This window comes from Misgurnus anguillicaudatus, chromosome 20, assembly GCF_027580225.2.
Source record: "Misgurnus anguillicaudatus chromosome 20, ASM2758022v2, whole genome shotgun sequence".
Taxonomy (NCBI): domain Eukaryota; kingdom Metazoa; phylum Chordata; class Actinopteri; order Cypriniformes; family Cobitidae; genus Misgurnus; species Misgurnus anguillicaudatus.
Window position 1 is genome coordinate 21,170,055 of NC_073356.2, and position 13,685 is coordinate 21,183,739.

The following is a 13,685-nucleotide window of genomic DNA, read 5'->3' on the forward strand; positions in this document are numbered from 1 at the left end:
TGAAACATATTTCAGGTGCCAACACTAGATCAAACGCAAACACGACATGATGACATCACATATATGCTAATTAGCTGGTTACGTCATCACCACCACAGTCTCCTCAAAATCTTGTGGGAAACACTGCTATTACATTTCATAAATACACGTGTTTGTTTTAAATGTAATATTTAAGTACATTAACCCTATAACTGTCACCGCCCCTTTTGAGTGGGGGGGTGAAAAGGTGATCTGCACGTTAAAATTACTATAACTCTGGCATACTTTGGTTTAGAATTAAAATCTTGGTCTCTTTTTTAAGAAGACAATTTATAGTTTTACACTGAGGTGTTTGAAGTTGTAAATAATAAATGACAAAAAAGTTATACCCGTTTAAATTTATTTTAAATAATAAAAATAATGCAATAAAGTATATACTCTCTAATCAAATGTATATAAAAATTAAAATGTTTTACTCTCAAAACACCACACCAATAAAGACACAAGTCTCAACTAGTTCTGAACCAAATTTTAGGTGAAAATAACAAAAAATTAAGTTTCTGTCACACTTTTAGTGGTTTTATCAACCAAGGCCACTAGGTGTCAACGGTTAGTTGCATTATCTTGTCACAAGTTAATAAATTACTGTCTCTGCATTGTGTTTAATGCAAAAAGGTTTTGAAATATGAAAACTACATTCTTAGAGCTTTCCAATGATATATAGTTTGTCAAGATTTTTGAAGATTCATATATTCATTTTCCAGAATATTAGAATTATGAATATATACGAATTCATATGGACTCCTACAGGGTCAGAGACAAATAACAAAATGACTGGCCCATACTAAATTTCCATCATCAAATGGCCTTGAAATATGAAAACTACATTCCTAGAGCTTTCCAACAATATATAGTTTGTCAAGATTATTTCAAGATTATAGGGTATTAGTGTTATAAATATATAATCATTTATATGTATTCCTATGGGGTTAGTGATATTTAACAAAATAACTGTCCCTATACAAATTCTATCATCAAATGGCCTTGAAATATGAAAACTACATTCCCTGAGCTTTCCAACAATATATAGTTTGTCAAGGTTATTTCAGTTTAATGGTATATTTACAAATAAATATGTAAAAACATTTTGGGCCCACCTGTTGGTCTGCGACATTTTAGAAAATGACTCTTACTACATACTTTTTTTTTCAAAATGGTGTTGATATCTTAAAACTACATTCTTAGAGCTTTCCAACGGTATATAGTTTGTCAAGATTGGTGTAGGTTTAGACTATGTAATTATTGTTTTAAATATGTAATGCCAAACGTCCCACCTGTGGGACAGTGACAGTAATAGGGTTAACATACTTTTACTCAAGTAAAAGTACACAATTTTAATGTAATTAGGTATTAAATAAATTTTTATTTTCAATATTAAAGAATACACAGTATGATTCTATGCTTTAGAATGTAATGAAGTAAAATATTTCCCATTACAAACATCCTAGCAAAGCACAGATGCTTGGAAAATGTAACTAATGTAAGTAAGTATTGTCCACCTCTGCAATCAAGTCCAACTAAATTTAATTTAAGCTGATAATAGTCAGTTTTACTGGCATTTTCGCAGCAGCCCCTATGAAGACAGCCATTTTGTTGCACGTTTTGCCACGTAACCGAGCGAGCTTTCACGTGGGAAAGTGACATCAATGTATACCCTCTATTCCTGAAGACCTTAATTACCTTGTAAGGTGTTGTTGATCAGGGCTGGAACTAAACTCTCCAGGAAAGTGGATTTCAAGGGCCAGAGCCTCTGGTTTAGACCTTGATTAGTTGTTTAGGTCTGCTTGATTAGAGCTGGAGCTAAACTCTGCTGGACATCGGCACTCCAGGATTGACGTTGCCTACCCCTGCCATAGAAGATCCATTTTTGACCAGAATTATTTTTATTTTAGGTAACTTTACAGGTAGCCTTTGTGGTTAAGCTTGTGCTCAGCAAGAATTTTGGCTTTTATCTAAAGAGGTCATCCTGGAACATTATCCCCGGCTCTCAAATGTGGGGGGCAGGCACTAAGGTCCCAGTGCCAATGATTTTCAATTTTCACTTAGTTCAGTTCAGTTCAGTTCATGGATCTCTTATGCCTATTGAGCTGAAGATTTAAATCTGGTTTATTAAAAAAATGATAACATCCAATACAGTATGTGATGTTTTATGAGTCCCTTGAACTGCTTTGACTACATATCTTGCTTTTTACTGTAGCCTGCATTTTGGGGCTGTGGACAGGGGCCCACCAATTAATTAGTCCAAGTAATCAGTCATTTACATGAATGCTCTATGATGTGCCACAGGAACAGCTATCTGTACATATTCCAGTTTTTCTTTTGGAGCAGGACGTACACATGTTATCTCTACTGTGTATTCAGTGCTACTCCTAAAAGCTTCCTATTAAAGTTTAACAGCAGTACATTAAAGTGCCATAGCATGAAAATCTGACTTTTTCCATGTGTAAGTGCTATGATTGGGTCCCCAGTGCTTCTATCAACCTAGAACATGTAAAAAAAAGTTCAACCTAGTAACTTAGTTTTGGTAAACCATTCTCTACAAGCACATTGAAAAATATGTCGTTGAAATTTGGCTCTCCTTATGATGTCATAAGGAGCTCTTATTTTAATAATACCGCCCCTTAATCTGCACTATCCAAACACAGCACTGCCATTTAGTGCGGAGAAAAGCACAATTGTGTTTTAATTGCAACAAACCACCATCATTGTGATCAGCGTTTGAATTTCATCAGCTCATTTGCATTCTAAAGGACATACCCAAAACGGCACATTTTTACACAAACCTACAAAGTGGCAATTTTAACATGCTATAATAAATTATTTACATGGTATTCTGAGGTACAACTTCACATATGTGCTCTGGGGACACCAAAGATTTATTCGACGTTTTAAAAAAAGTCTTGTGACATGGCCCCTTTAAGGCCCCGTTTCACAGACAAGGCTTAGCTAAAGTTAAATTATATTAAGAAGTTAAAGCATTTTTATAAACGTGCTTTAGAAAAATTATGTTACTGTTGTGTTTCTTAAGACAAATCAATGGCACTGGCATGTTTTAAAGATTTGGACGTGCAAGTTATTTTCAATTGAGAGAGCTCAAACATGTGTTTTAGTCTAGGACTAGCCTTAAGCCTCGTCTGTGAAACCGAAGGTATGACTGCTTTATGCCCATAGTAAAGTTGATTTGATGTTTGCAGTTAAATCATCGATGTCAGCTTGCCAGTTTGGGACCAGATGTACTGCATATTAACAACATGTCGACTTGGTTACATTCATTTCTGCATTTGTAAAAACATTTCAAGCGAATGATCACAGGAGGATTTCTCTTTTTTTCATCGTACTGTCTTAATGAAAAACTAAATAGCAATTAATGAACATAAGTTGTAAAACACACTCAGGCCTGTGGGAGCTGTGTGCATATGAACTGAACATTTCTGGAAATCGGTAGCGTGTGCATTCTGGTGCAGTGGGGTTTACTTTGTGTGTGTGCTTTAGAAAAGGGCGCCTGTTCCTCACAATGTGTGTTCTGTTGTCTCTTACACGTATGAATCTTCTGGGTTAGGTCTGATCAGCAGCAGGTTGAGAACTACGCTCAGCAGGATCCAGGAGAGCCTTATAGATATGGTGAGTGGAAACCAGGTGCTTAAATCGCACCCTTTCTCTCTTTTCTCTTTTGTGGTTCATGCTCTCTTGTGCAACCATTATGAATCTGAGTGGAAATGGTAGTGTGCATTTATCTCTGGTCCTTATAGCCTCTCATCAGCCCTATTCTCCCTTGCCCCCTTCTACTTTCAACTACAGCAGCCATAGTTGAGTTAATCACCCCCGGCACACTTAGCCGGCCATGCGCTCCTAATAAATGTCCCGTGGTTTCCATGGTTGCACCCATTAAGGCCCTCTGGGGCAAAGGCCTCGTACCCACAATGCACCATATACTTCTACATCCGCACAAATAGGCTGTCATTAAATTGAATCCTTTCGGTCAGATCCCTGATACCGTACATGAATGTCAAAGGGCAATGAAAAGTACCAGTCTATGTAAGAAAAAACATTGTTTTTATGCTGAGTCAAACTTTTATCCAACTTGCGACGCAAGGTACTTTGTTCTGATGTTGAATCTTATATGAATTATGGTATTATTAATGTATATTAAAATTTAGAGTATATTAAAATTTAGTTTGCTGACCACACACTATATGCAGAACATTTAGTCATCAGGCACTGTCAGAAACAAAGGTACACAAGCTGTTAAAAAGGTCCTAATGTACAATTTAGATACAGCTATGTATACATTTGGTACCATTATGTGCCCTTAAGGTACTAATATGCACTCTTTAACTCTTTTTAACTCATTCCCCGCCATCCCCCTTTTTTTTTTTTAAGTTGCCCACTAGAATTTTTTGTGATTTTGACAAAAGTAAAAAAAAAGCCTTCCAGGAAAATTTTCCTTTATAAATATACAGGGTTTCCAATAGAAAATGTGTTAGTTAAGGTGGTAGGGTTTGGTGTGTGGGCGGTGCCGGGGGCGTGGTAATCAAAGGGGTGGTGCGTACCCGTCATGATGAAAATAAAAATATTTTTATTTAAAACACTCAAATAAAACTTAATTTTGAAGAAACTATGACAGAAAATGAACACATACTAGATTATTAATGAATTAAATATTTTTTTACAGATACCTCTAATGGGAATTGCTGCGTGATGAAGTGAAACAAAAGGGTTAATATAAACACAAACTGAAGCAGATGTTGTAGAACGTCTGGCAAACGATGATAGATAGCGCGAAGATTGTAAAAACTGATTATTTCCCACTATTAAGTACATTATTCTAAAGGAGTGTAACTACTGTACAGTAGCATGTAAATAATGCACATAAATAACTTGAGCAAAAGCGCTCAACAATTATATCGAATCAACAGGCACGTGAAACCTAGCTAGCAGGTTGCTTAAACAACAAAGTCACCAGCTAACTTACTTTAAATTTGCAAGAACTATAGGACTAATACAATAACTGGCTTAAATAAACCCAAAACAAAAGTCAACTTACAGCTCTCACGGACACACGTTTTATCAACTGTCTATCCTCTAGACAGTGACGGACCATTTCGGCCGTGTGGCGCGAGTGCACGCTCGCGGTGTGAAGCACATCTGCACTATGCTCCGAGATGCATTTGACGGCCTTTTGTGCAGGCAGTAGGGTTTCCCAGCTTAGGCGGGCCGCCCAAACTGCATAGTGCTGCGGAAACCCGGATATACAATTCATTTAATATTTAAAATTAAAGAACAGACCCTCTGCTTTTAAACAAACAAATAAATAAACTAAACGGGAAAAAAGTTTTAAAAATACAAAATTTTGAGCAAAAAGCTGAAATAATTGCATTTTTGTTAAGGACTTTTGTCAGAGATCAGATTCAGAATGATGAGCAAAACATACACTGTGGTTACAATGCTGTAAAATTAGCGAATGCTTCAGTTTTTTATAAATTGGGTTGGAGCCCCACTTAGTGGATAGTAGCGGAATTAAAGATTATCGTAAAAACTAGTCAGGAAAGCATCATTGGCAGGGAAATGATTTCTCTTAATTGGTGAGATAACTTGTCAATTTTGGGAAAAGAGTTAAGGGTACTGCATAGAGATAGCTTTTGAACCTTTTTTGTAGGTGTGTATATGGCAAAAAATAACTCAAATTGCAGGCCGAAGATTATACTAGGCTCATAATAATATTTTATTTTGGCTAATTTTAGTTTAAAGGGGACATTTCATGAAAATCTGACTTTTTCCATGTTCCAGTGCTTGTATCAACCTAGAAAATGTGAATAAGATCAACCCAGTAACCTAGTTTTGCTAAACCATCCTCTGCAAACATGTGAAAAAATAGGTAATTGAAATTTGCCTCCCTTTGTGATGTCAGAAGGGGATAATACCGCCCCTTAATTTGCACTATCCAACCACGGCACTGCAATTTAGTGCAGAGATCAACCCTTGCATTTCAAGGGACACCCAAACGGCACATTTTTGCTCACACCTAGAAAGTGGCAATTTCAATATGCTATAATAAATTATCTATATGGTATTTTGAGCTAAAACTTCACTTTTGTACTCTGAGGACACCAAAGATTTATTTGACATCTTAAAAAAGTCTTGTAAAATACCCCCCTTAAGGTATGTTTGCATGTAGCATTGATGGATAAACTTGTGCTCAGCAAGATTTCTTTTGTCCAAAAATCATCGTAAGCAGTGTGAAATGCTGCTTTATTTAAAAATGTTAAAGGAACATTTATAATTTTTTTATTACATCTAAATATGCATTATGTTATTTAAATGTATGTATGGTTCTTTTCTTACGTTTATAAAGCCCTTGCAGAATCTGCAAGATTTGTTTTTTGTTGTTGTTGTTGCATTTACATTAACTGAAATTTCTTAAATCTTTATTAGAAGTTTATATCCCCTTAGGTTATTTAGTATTTTGTTTTGCCTCTTGAGCATCAGTGATGTCTTGCAGCTTGCAGAACATCAAAGGCTATGCAAATAGGACAATTTGTATAATTTTATCAACCTAATCTCACGAGAAAACAACAATCAGTTTTGCATGAAACATAAATGTACGATTATCCAATAAAGAGCAAAAATAAAGCTCCATCCCAAAACTCAACATCTCGAGGGTAAAACACATTTTACGAAAACTTGAGGTCATGCAGTACATATTAATTTAGCCACCTTAGTTACAAATTGCCATGAGATTGTGTTAAAACTTATAGGAGATTCTCAATATCTGTTATGCAGCTTTTAAAGGAAATGCTTAAAAGCTAAACATAACAAACATGATAAATGTATTTCAGATTCAGCAAGGGGTTTGAGGATATTTGTCAATTACAGTTTATTTGGTACTGAAAATCCGTGAATATCATTATGATCATTCAAATGTGTTGTTTGTATTCCTTTCCCTCAAAATATTTATTTGTGCTGTGTTCTTGTGCTCACTATTAGTGTTTTTGTGTTGCTACCTACAGTACACGTAAGCGTCAGAATCGGCAGAGAGCTTTGGATGGGTCTGTCGTGCATGTCAGTGGCTGTTAACAAAAGTTTCTGCTCCTCTCACATCTGACACTAATGAGAATGCGTTTAGGATGCTGTCTGTGTAGATAACTTGATTTACAAACCAAAAAGAACTGGGTTTTTATACATGGTTATGCACACTCAGGATATTATCATTAATTTCACCAGAAAATAAAGGGCTGCACATTAGCTGTCAGCAGTAAAAAGACATAATCTTCATCCCCATCATTTATGGGTCATGAGCGGTGAGGGACCGCGTTCCTGCTGGCTGTCAGGAGAGATCAGAGATCAGCTTTTAGACTTATGCACCTCACGCATCGCATATCAAACCTCTGCATCGCTTATCCCAGGAGCCCCGGCAGAACCTCAGGTGTCAGCAGTAGTGTTGAAAATTGATAGCGCTGAAGCCTCGAAGAGTCTTGAAAGCAATAAGCATAATGGCTGAAGAGATGGCAGGTATTTAAAATGTGGCTCCTTCATGTTGATCAATTGTTATGGCTTCACACGTTATATATTGTTAAGTAAATGGGAGATCTGACACCATTGTAAATGTACGCATTGAAAACGAGTCTGTAAGGAATGGAAAGTGCATTTTATTAAATAAATCCTATCCATAGTTTTGCAAAGGCATATATAGAGATGCATATACTGTACACAATAGTATTACATATTGAAAACACTGTGTATGTGCTTCTTGCTGACATAGTCACGTTTTTATTATGTCATGTTAGATTAAACATCTACTGCTCTGTAACATCTCAATGGACTGTTTTATGTATATGGCCCTGCTGGAATTACTGTAGGATGTACAGATCAGAAAATCCCAAAATCAAAAAATCCCCTGCCAGCTTCTATATTACAGGAAATGTATGTCAGACCTCAGTTATTTCTCTGCTGTTTTTCTGCACAAGGGAGCGTAGAGTATTTCCTGTAGTACAGTACAGTATGCACCTCCTGTCTCCAGATGTAATGATATCATTCTGTGGATGGTGCAGACTATGGAATTGAAAGCGCTTTAAAACATTACCACCTCTGTGGCAGGACCAACCGCCCTGCAAGACCCTCCGCATGCTTTTCTTGGATTAAAAATAATGTTTAGATGGCAAAGCTTTTAGTCTACACCATAGACTGTAAAAAATTGATGGACGACGCCCGTTCGCTCTCTTCCATTGGTGAAAAGTGAGCCGTCAGTGTCCCGATACGGCGCTGACATCTTGGGTCTTGAGTCTGCGCAGTAGCGATTTCATGACCAGTCCCGCGCAGTAGTGAGCAGGAAGTAGAGCCGCGAAATCAAGGCCCCGCTCTCGCAGAATGCGCATATCACAGCTGTCAATCATGACGTGACACCACAGTTTTTATAGCATTAACTTACTAAAAACAAACTTATTTTAAAAACAAACATTTGAATTTACATCAGCGTGATAAAAACATACAGTATATGACAGAAACCAGCTTCGAAAAATTATCATTGAAGTGTCCCACTTAATAACATGGGGGAGGCGGGGTTTATGACCCATACTGGGACCAGTCACTGGGGGACGATCGAGATGTTTTGGCTTCACTTTTCAGGGCTTGTGCAGCACGCTTGGTCTACACACACAGACAGCTAATTTTGTTTAACTTGATCAAAGTTTTGCCTCTTTTTATGTACAGTATGTAGAAGACCTCCTTAGTTTTCTCTATTTACATTTTTGCAGATTACATTTATAAAGATCAGCCAGATTTTCATGCACTTAGTCAAATATAAGATAACATTTTAATCATTCATTTAAAATGGACAATACTACTCATTGTTAACGGCAGCTCCTTATTGGCTGATTTTGTAAAATCCATTTTTAGGGTTGATGCATTCATGTCACACGTTCATGTTTATAATTGCCTTCTCTTCATTGGATTAATAAAAATTGCAACTCACTGGACAAAGACCAGAGAAAGAGATGCAAGGCTTAAAACTGACAGTGTTCAGTCTCAGAAAGCTTGTAAATGTCACAAACTCAAAACAAATGGTCTTTTCCTGTCACCTCCCTTTAATCCTTCAAATTTACTTGTCTGCCAGTGTTGGACTCCTTTATTGCTTTGTCTAGCTGAGTCCCTGTGATATTCAGCGAATTAAAAAGGTTCAGGATTGGTGTTTTCCTCACATGAATTGCTTGAACTACCACGTAAGCTTGTGAATTTGGGGAGGGGTAGAGGCAGCTATATTTTTTGGCATCATATGTGCTTACAAAACAAATCCTGTTGAGACAACTTGTTTTTCACAGTTTAGGTAGTATGTCCTGTATGCTTTACAAAATGAAACTATGACATAATTCACAGTACAGACTTCAAATCAAAGATGGTGGATGGGTTGAGAAACATGTCAGTTGAAACTAATCTTACACTTATGGTTTAATACTACGGAGTATTGATAATAAGTTTGATCTTATAAAACCAGACAGTTGTGTTATTTATTAAAAATAATGGGTATGGCTTGCGTTTTCCTCTGTGCTTTGATTGAATATAGAAAGATAGACGTTTTTATTCAGAAATTGTACTGGCATCAGATCTTAAGTTGGAGGGGGCGGAGTTAACGTTAACATTTTTAGATTTTAATTTGAAGTTTATGAGGGCACACGAATAAAAAAAGACTTGCCTGGATAAATTATATTTTATTATAATAAATACTACAATATTACATTATGCAATATACATGATTTCATGGGGACTTTAATAAAATATAAATATGAGTTAAGTGTTCCCAACAGAATGCCATTTGTGGGGTGTACAGTAGAGTTGCAGTAGGCAGTGATATATCTCACTAAAGTTTGTAAGAGAGATAGAGGGTATTCACCTGTGTATGTTTGCAGACAGTAGACCTGACAGCCGCTGGGCATAGCTGAAGCGTAGTGTTTGATGGTGAAGTCCCCAGAGCCAGCTACAGTCCTCTGATGCTAACCTGTCTGTCAACATGCTGTGCCACAAACAAAGCGCCATGTAAAGATTGTATTTTCCCTTTTCTACCTCACACACCGGTCCAGCAATGTAGCAAGGTTTTACTTGAACTCTTGCCATGTATTTAAACTCTTTACGTTGTGTCAAGCCCAAGGGGTTTACTTGAACTCTTGCCATTGGTCCTCCAACCAGCATTAATTACTGTTTTGGTGGCTAAAGTCCAGCTGCCTTGGCATGCACACACAACAGATGTTCCTAAAACTGGAATCACAATTTTGAAAATTTGACCTCTATCACAAAATGACCTTTTTCAATGAAAGAGAGCCTTTCAAACATGGTTTATTTTGAAATCGGATAAAAAGTGGCTCATCACGATGCATTTGAGAATGACTCTTCACCAGGTTACAGAGGTTTTGGGAATTTTCCATCTCATTCAACTGCTTGGCTGTTAACCTTAAGCTTGTGTTAGGATTGCGATAGCCGCCGCATTGTGACTTGGCTCCTGTAACAGACTGGCGTGATGGCTGCCTAGGACGAGGCTCTAATTATTTCCTCCTACTTTCTCTCTGCCCCTTGCTTATAGAGGTCCATAACGACATCTGTCTATACGTTCCTCCCACAGAATTCGATCCGACAGACACGGCTGTCCTCATTGGGCCCTATGCTGTGCTTTTTGATGTTCTGGCAGTTTGTAATAAGTCATTGCTGGTAAAAAATGTACACAACACTGAGCTTTTTTGTACAACGATATTTAATATTAACAGGATGCTTCATTGCTATTGCTATGAATGGGGGAGATCACTGAGGACAATCTCCTGAACTCCAAACCGAATGTCAGAATGGGAAAGAAAGGTGATTTAAGCATTTTTGAGAGTAGCATGGTTGTTGGTGCCAGACGGGCCGGTCTGAGTATTTTACAATCTGCTCAGTTACTGGGATTTTCACGCGCAACCATTTCTAGGGTTTACAAAGAATGGCGTGAAAAGGAAAAAACATCCAGTATGCGGCAGTCCTGTGGGCAGAAATGCCTTGTTGATGCTAGAGGTCAGAGGTGAATGGGCCGACTGATTCAAGCTGATAGAAGAGCAACTTTGACTGAAATAACCACTCGTTACAACCGAGGTATGCAGCAAAGCATTTGTGAAGCCACAACATGCACAACCTTGAGGCGGATGGGCTACAAGAGCAGAAGACCCCACCGGGTACAACTCATCTCCACTTCAAACAGGAAAAAGAGGCTACAGTTTGCACAAGCTCACCAAAATTGGACAGTTGAAGACTGAAAAAATGTTGCCTGGTCTGATAAGTCTCGATTTCTGTTGAGACATTCAGGTAAAGTCAAATTTTTGGCGTAAACAGATTGAGAACATGGATCCATCATGCCTTGTTACCACTGTGCAGGCTGGTGGTGGTGGTGTTATGGTGTGGGGGATGTTTTCTTGGCCCACTTTAGGCCTCTTAGTGCCAATTGGGCATCGTTTAAATGCCAAGGCCTACCTGAGCATTGTTTCTGACTATGTCCATACTTTATGACCACCATGTACCCATCCTCTGATGGCTACTTCCAGCAGGATAATGCACCATGTCACAAAGCTTGAATCATTTCAAATTGGTTTCTTGAACATGACATCCTAATAGAGCATCTTTGGGATGTGGTGCCCTGGATGTGCATCACACAAATCTCCATCAACTGCAAGATGCTATCCTATCAATATGGCCCAACATTTTTAAAGAATGCTTTCAGCACTTTGTTGAATCAATGCCGCATAGAATTAAGGCAGTTCTGAAGGCGAAAGGGGGTCAAACACAGTATTAGTATGGTGTTCCTAATAATCCTTTAGGTTATTTAACGATAGATTGAAAATATCCAATTTAATAGATTTGATCACAGATCAGACATTGAAACCTTTTTCCAAAACACTCATGATCGTTGCAAGTAGAATTGCTCTAGAACAGATTACAGTACGACTTTAGGTAAATAATAACTTAAATCTCATAAACTGTCTAATGACTTGACATATCCTGTAGAGCACGCATATGGACAGCTTTTGTGTCATTTTTAAAGCTTGAAAGCCCTTATCCAGTTTATTGTAATTGCATTAAAAATGGTGATCAATTTATTTGCTGTAAATTAATATGGGTTTAAAGCCGGTGAGTAATTATGAGTTAATTTTTTGGGCAACTATTCGCTGTTTCTTAGCCATTTTGTACACTCTCGGGTAGTGCACTTAAGTGATGCTTTTAATTTCATCTGTCATGAGGATTGGTAACTTAATAAACAACACTTCTTGCAAAAGTTCAGTGAAGCAAGGTACTTTCAGTAAGTTCCAGCTTAGCGACTCGTTCTGTAATTAATTTGCCATTATTTGTTGTAGCCATAGAGCTTTTAGAGAAAAAAACTGTTAGTAAAAATATTTGAAAATGAATTTCTGGTCCTCCTGCAATACCAGTTCTAAGCCAGGAGTCATCTTTTAGAAGATGCATCAACGTTTGGGCAAATTCCTAAACCGACATTCAGTTGCCTATGGCGTTCACTCAGTTGAAATAATATGATTTCAATTTATCTTTGCTATTTGAAAGGACCATATTTTTGTGCCCCTAGGACTGCTGATTTAATTTCGTTTTCCCACTGAAGCAACATAGGGGTTTGCATACTGTATGAGAGATCCCATCTTCTAAATGTAAGCAATACTTATAAGAAGGACATTAGGAAAAGAGCCATGAACTTGCACCACACATGCAATTGAGGACTGTATTTATCTAAAGTAACAAAATGACGCGAACTAGAAGATGAAGCAAAGGAAATGTATTTGCCAACGTTTTTACCATGTTTTTCGACAAAACAAGAACAAAGTAAAATTCAAGCCAGTGCATTGTAAATATTCTCACAATTCTCAAAAAAGAAAACAAATTCTCTTCTGAAGGACTCTTAATGTATCTGGGGAATGCCATCTGCCTTCAGCATCTTACAAAGCCAAGATTTTTTGTCACAAAACAGATGCACATATTAATTTCAAGTATAGCATGACTAGGAACATTGTTTATCATGCTGTATAGCTTCTTGGATTCTTTTTAGGGGTGCACCGATAAATGCCGATATTCGTTAATAATACGTGGCGGATAACTATTCTGAATCGCACAGCCAATGTTATTATTATTATTATTACTATGGCTTTTGATCAGTAAGTCCTTTTCGATCTGAAATCACTGTTAGTTTGAGTCGTTTATAACATGCATTTGAAAAAGCAACACTCGGCAAACATAATCATTAAACATATTCTTTATTATCATGAAAATACCTGAAAAGGTTTGAAGAACAGCAATATAAATATATCATTAAGCCATTTCCTGGAGCTGCGTGTTATAGCTGCGTGCATAGATGTATAATAAAGGCTAGATGTCTCGCTTGCGCTGCTGGCCAATTGAGTGAAACGTCTGCATTTGGAGGCCATCTTACCACATGCTCACTCGTAGCATTGTGTTTCATGATGCATGTACTTTTAAATGACCATAACTTGCTCAATTTTCTACCGATTTTCAAACGGTTTTATAAATGCCAGAGATGTACCTATGACACTGCATACTTAATGAATAATTTTCATGAATCCTGTTAAAGCATCCAGAATTAATAATGTTTGTAAGAAACCAAACCGTTTGAAAAT

The 13,685-nt window shown here is 37.3% G+C and overlaps 1 protein-coding gene across 2 annotated transcripts in view; it reads left to right on the forward strand.

Annotated features, from left to right (window-relative positions):
- The window catches only part of vps50 (VPS50 EARP/GARPII complex subunit), a 162,791-nt gene that overhangs the window by 103,456 nt on the left and 45,650 nt on the right, over nucleotides 1-13,685 (forward strand). Inside the window, exon 23 of one of the 2 annotated variants that reach the window (XM_073858278.1) lies at nucleotides 3,579-3,660. In XM_073858278.1, coding sequence (XP_073714379.1) covers nucleotides 3,579-3,660 — 82 coding nt within the window. Of the gene's footprint in view, nucleotides 1-3,574; nucleotides 3,661-13,685 lie in introns of both variants that reach the window. The other variant, XM_073858279.1, reaches the window with a different exon arrangement.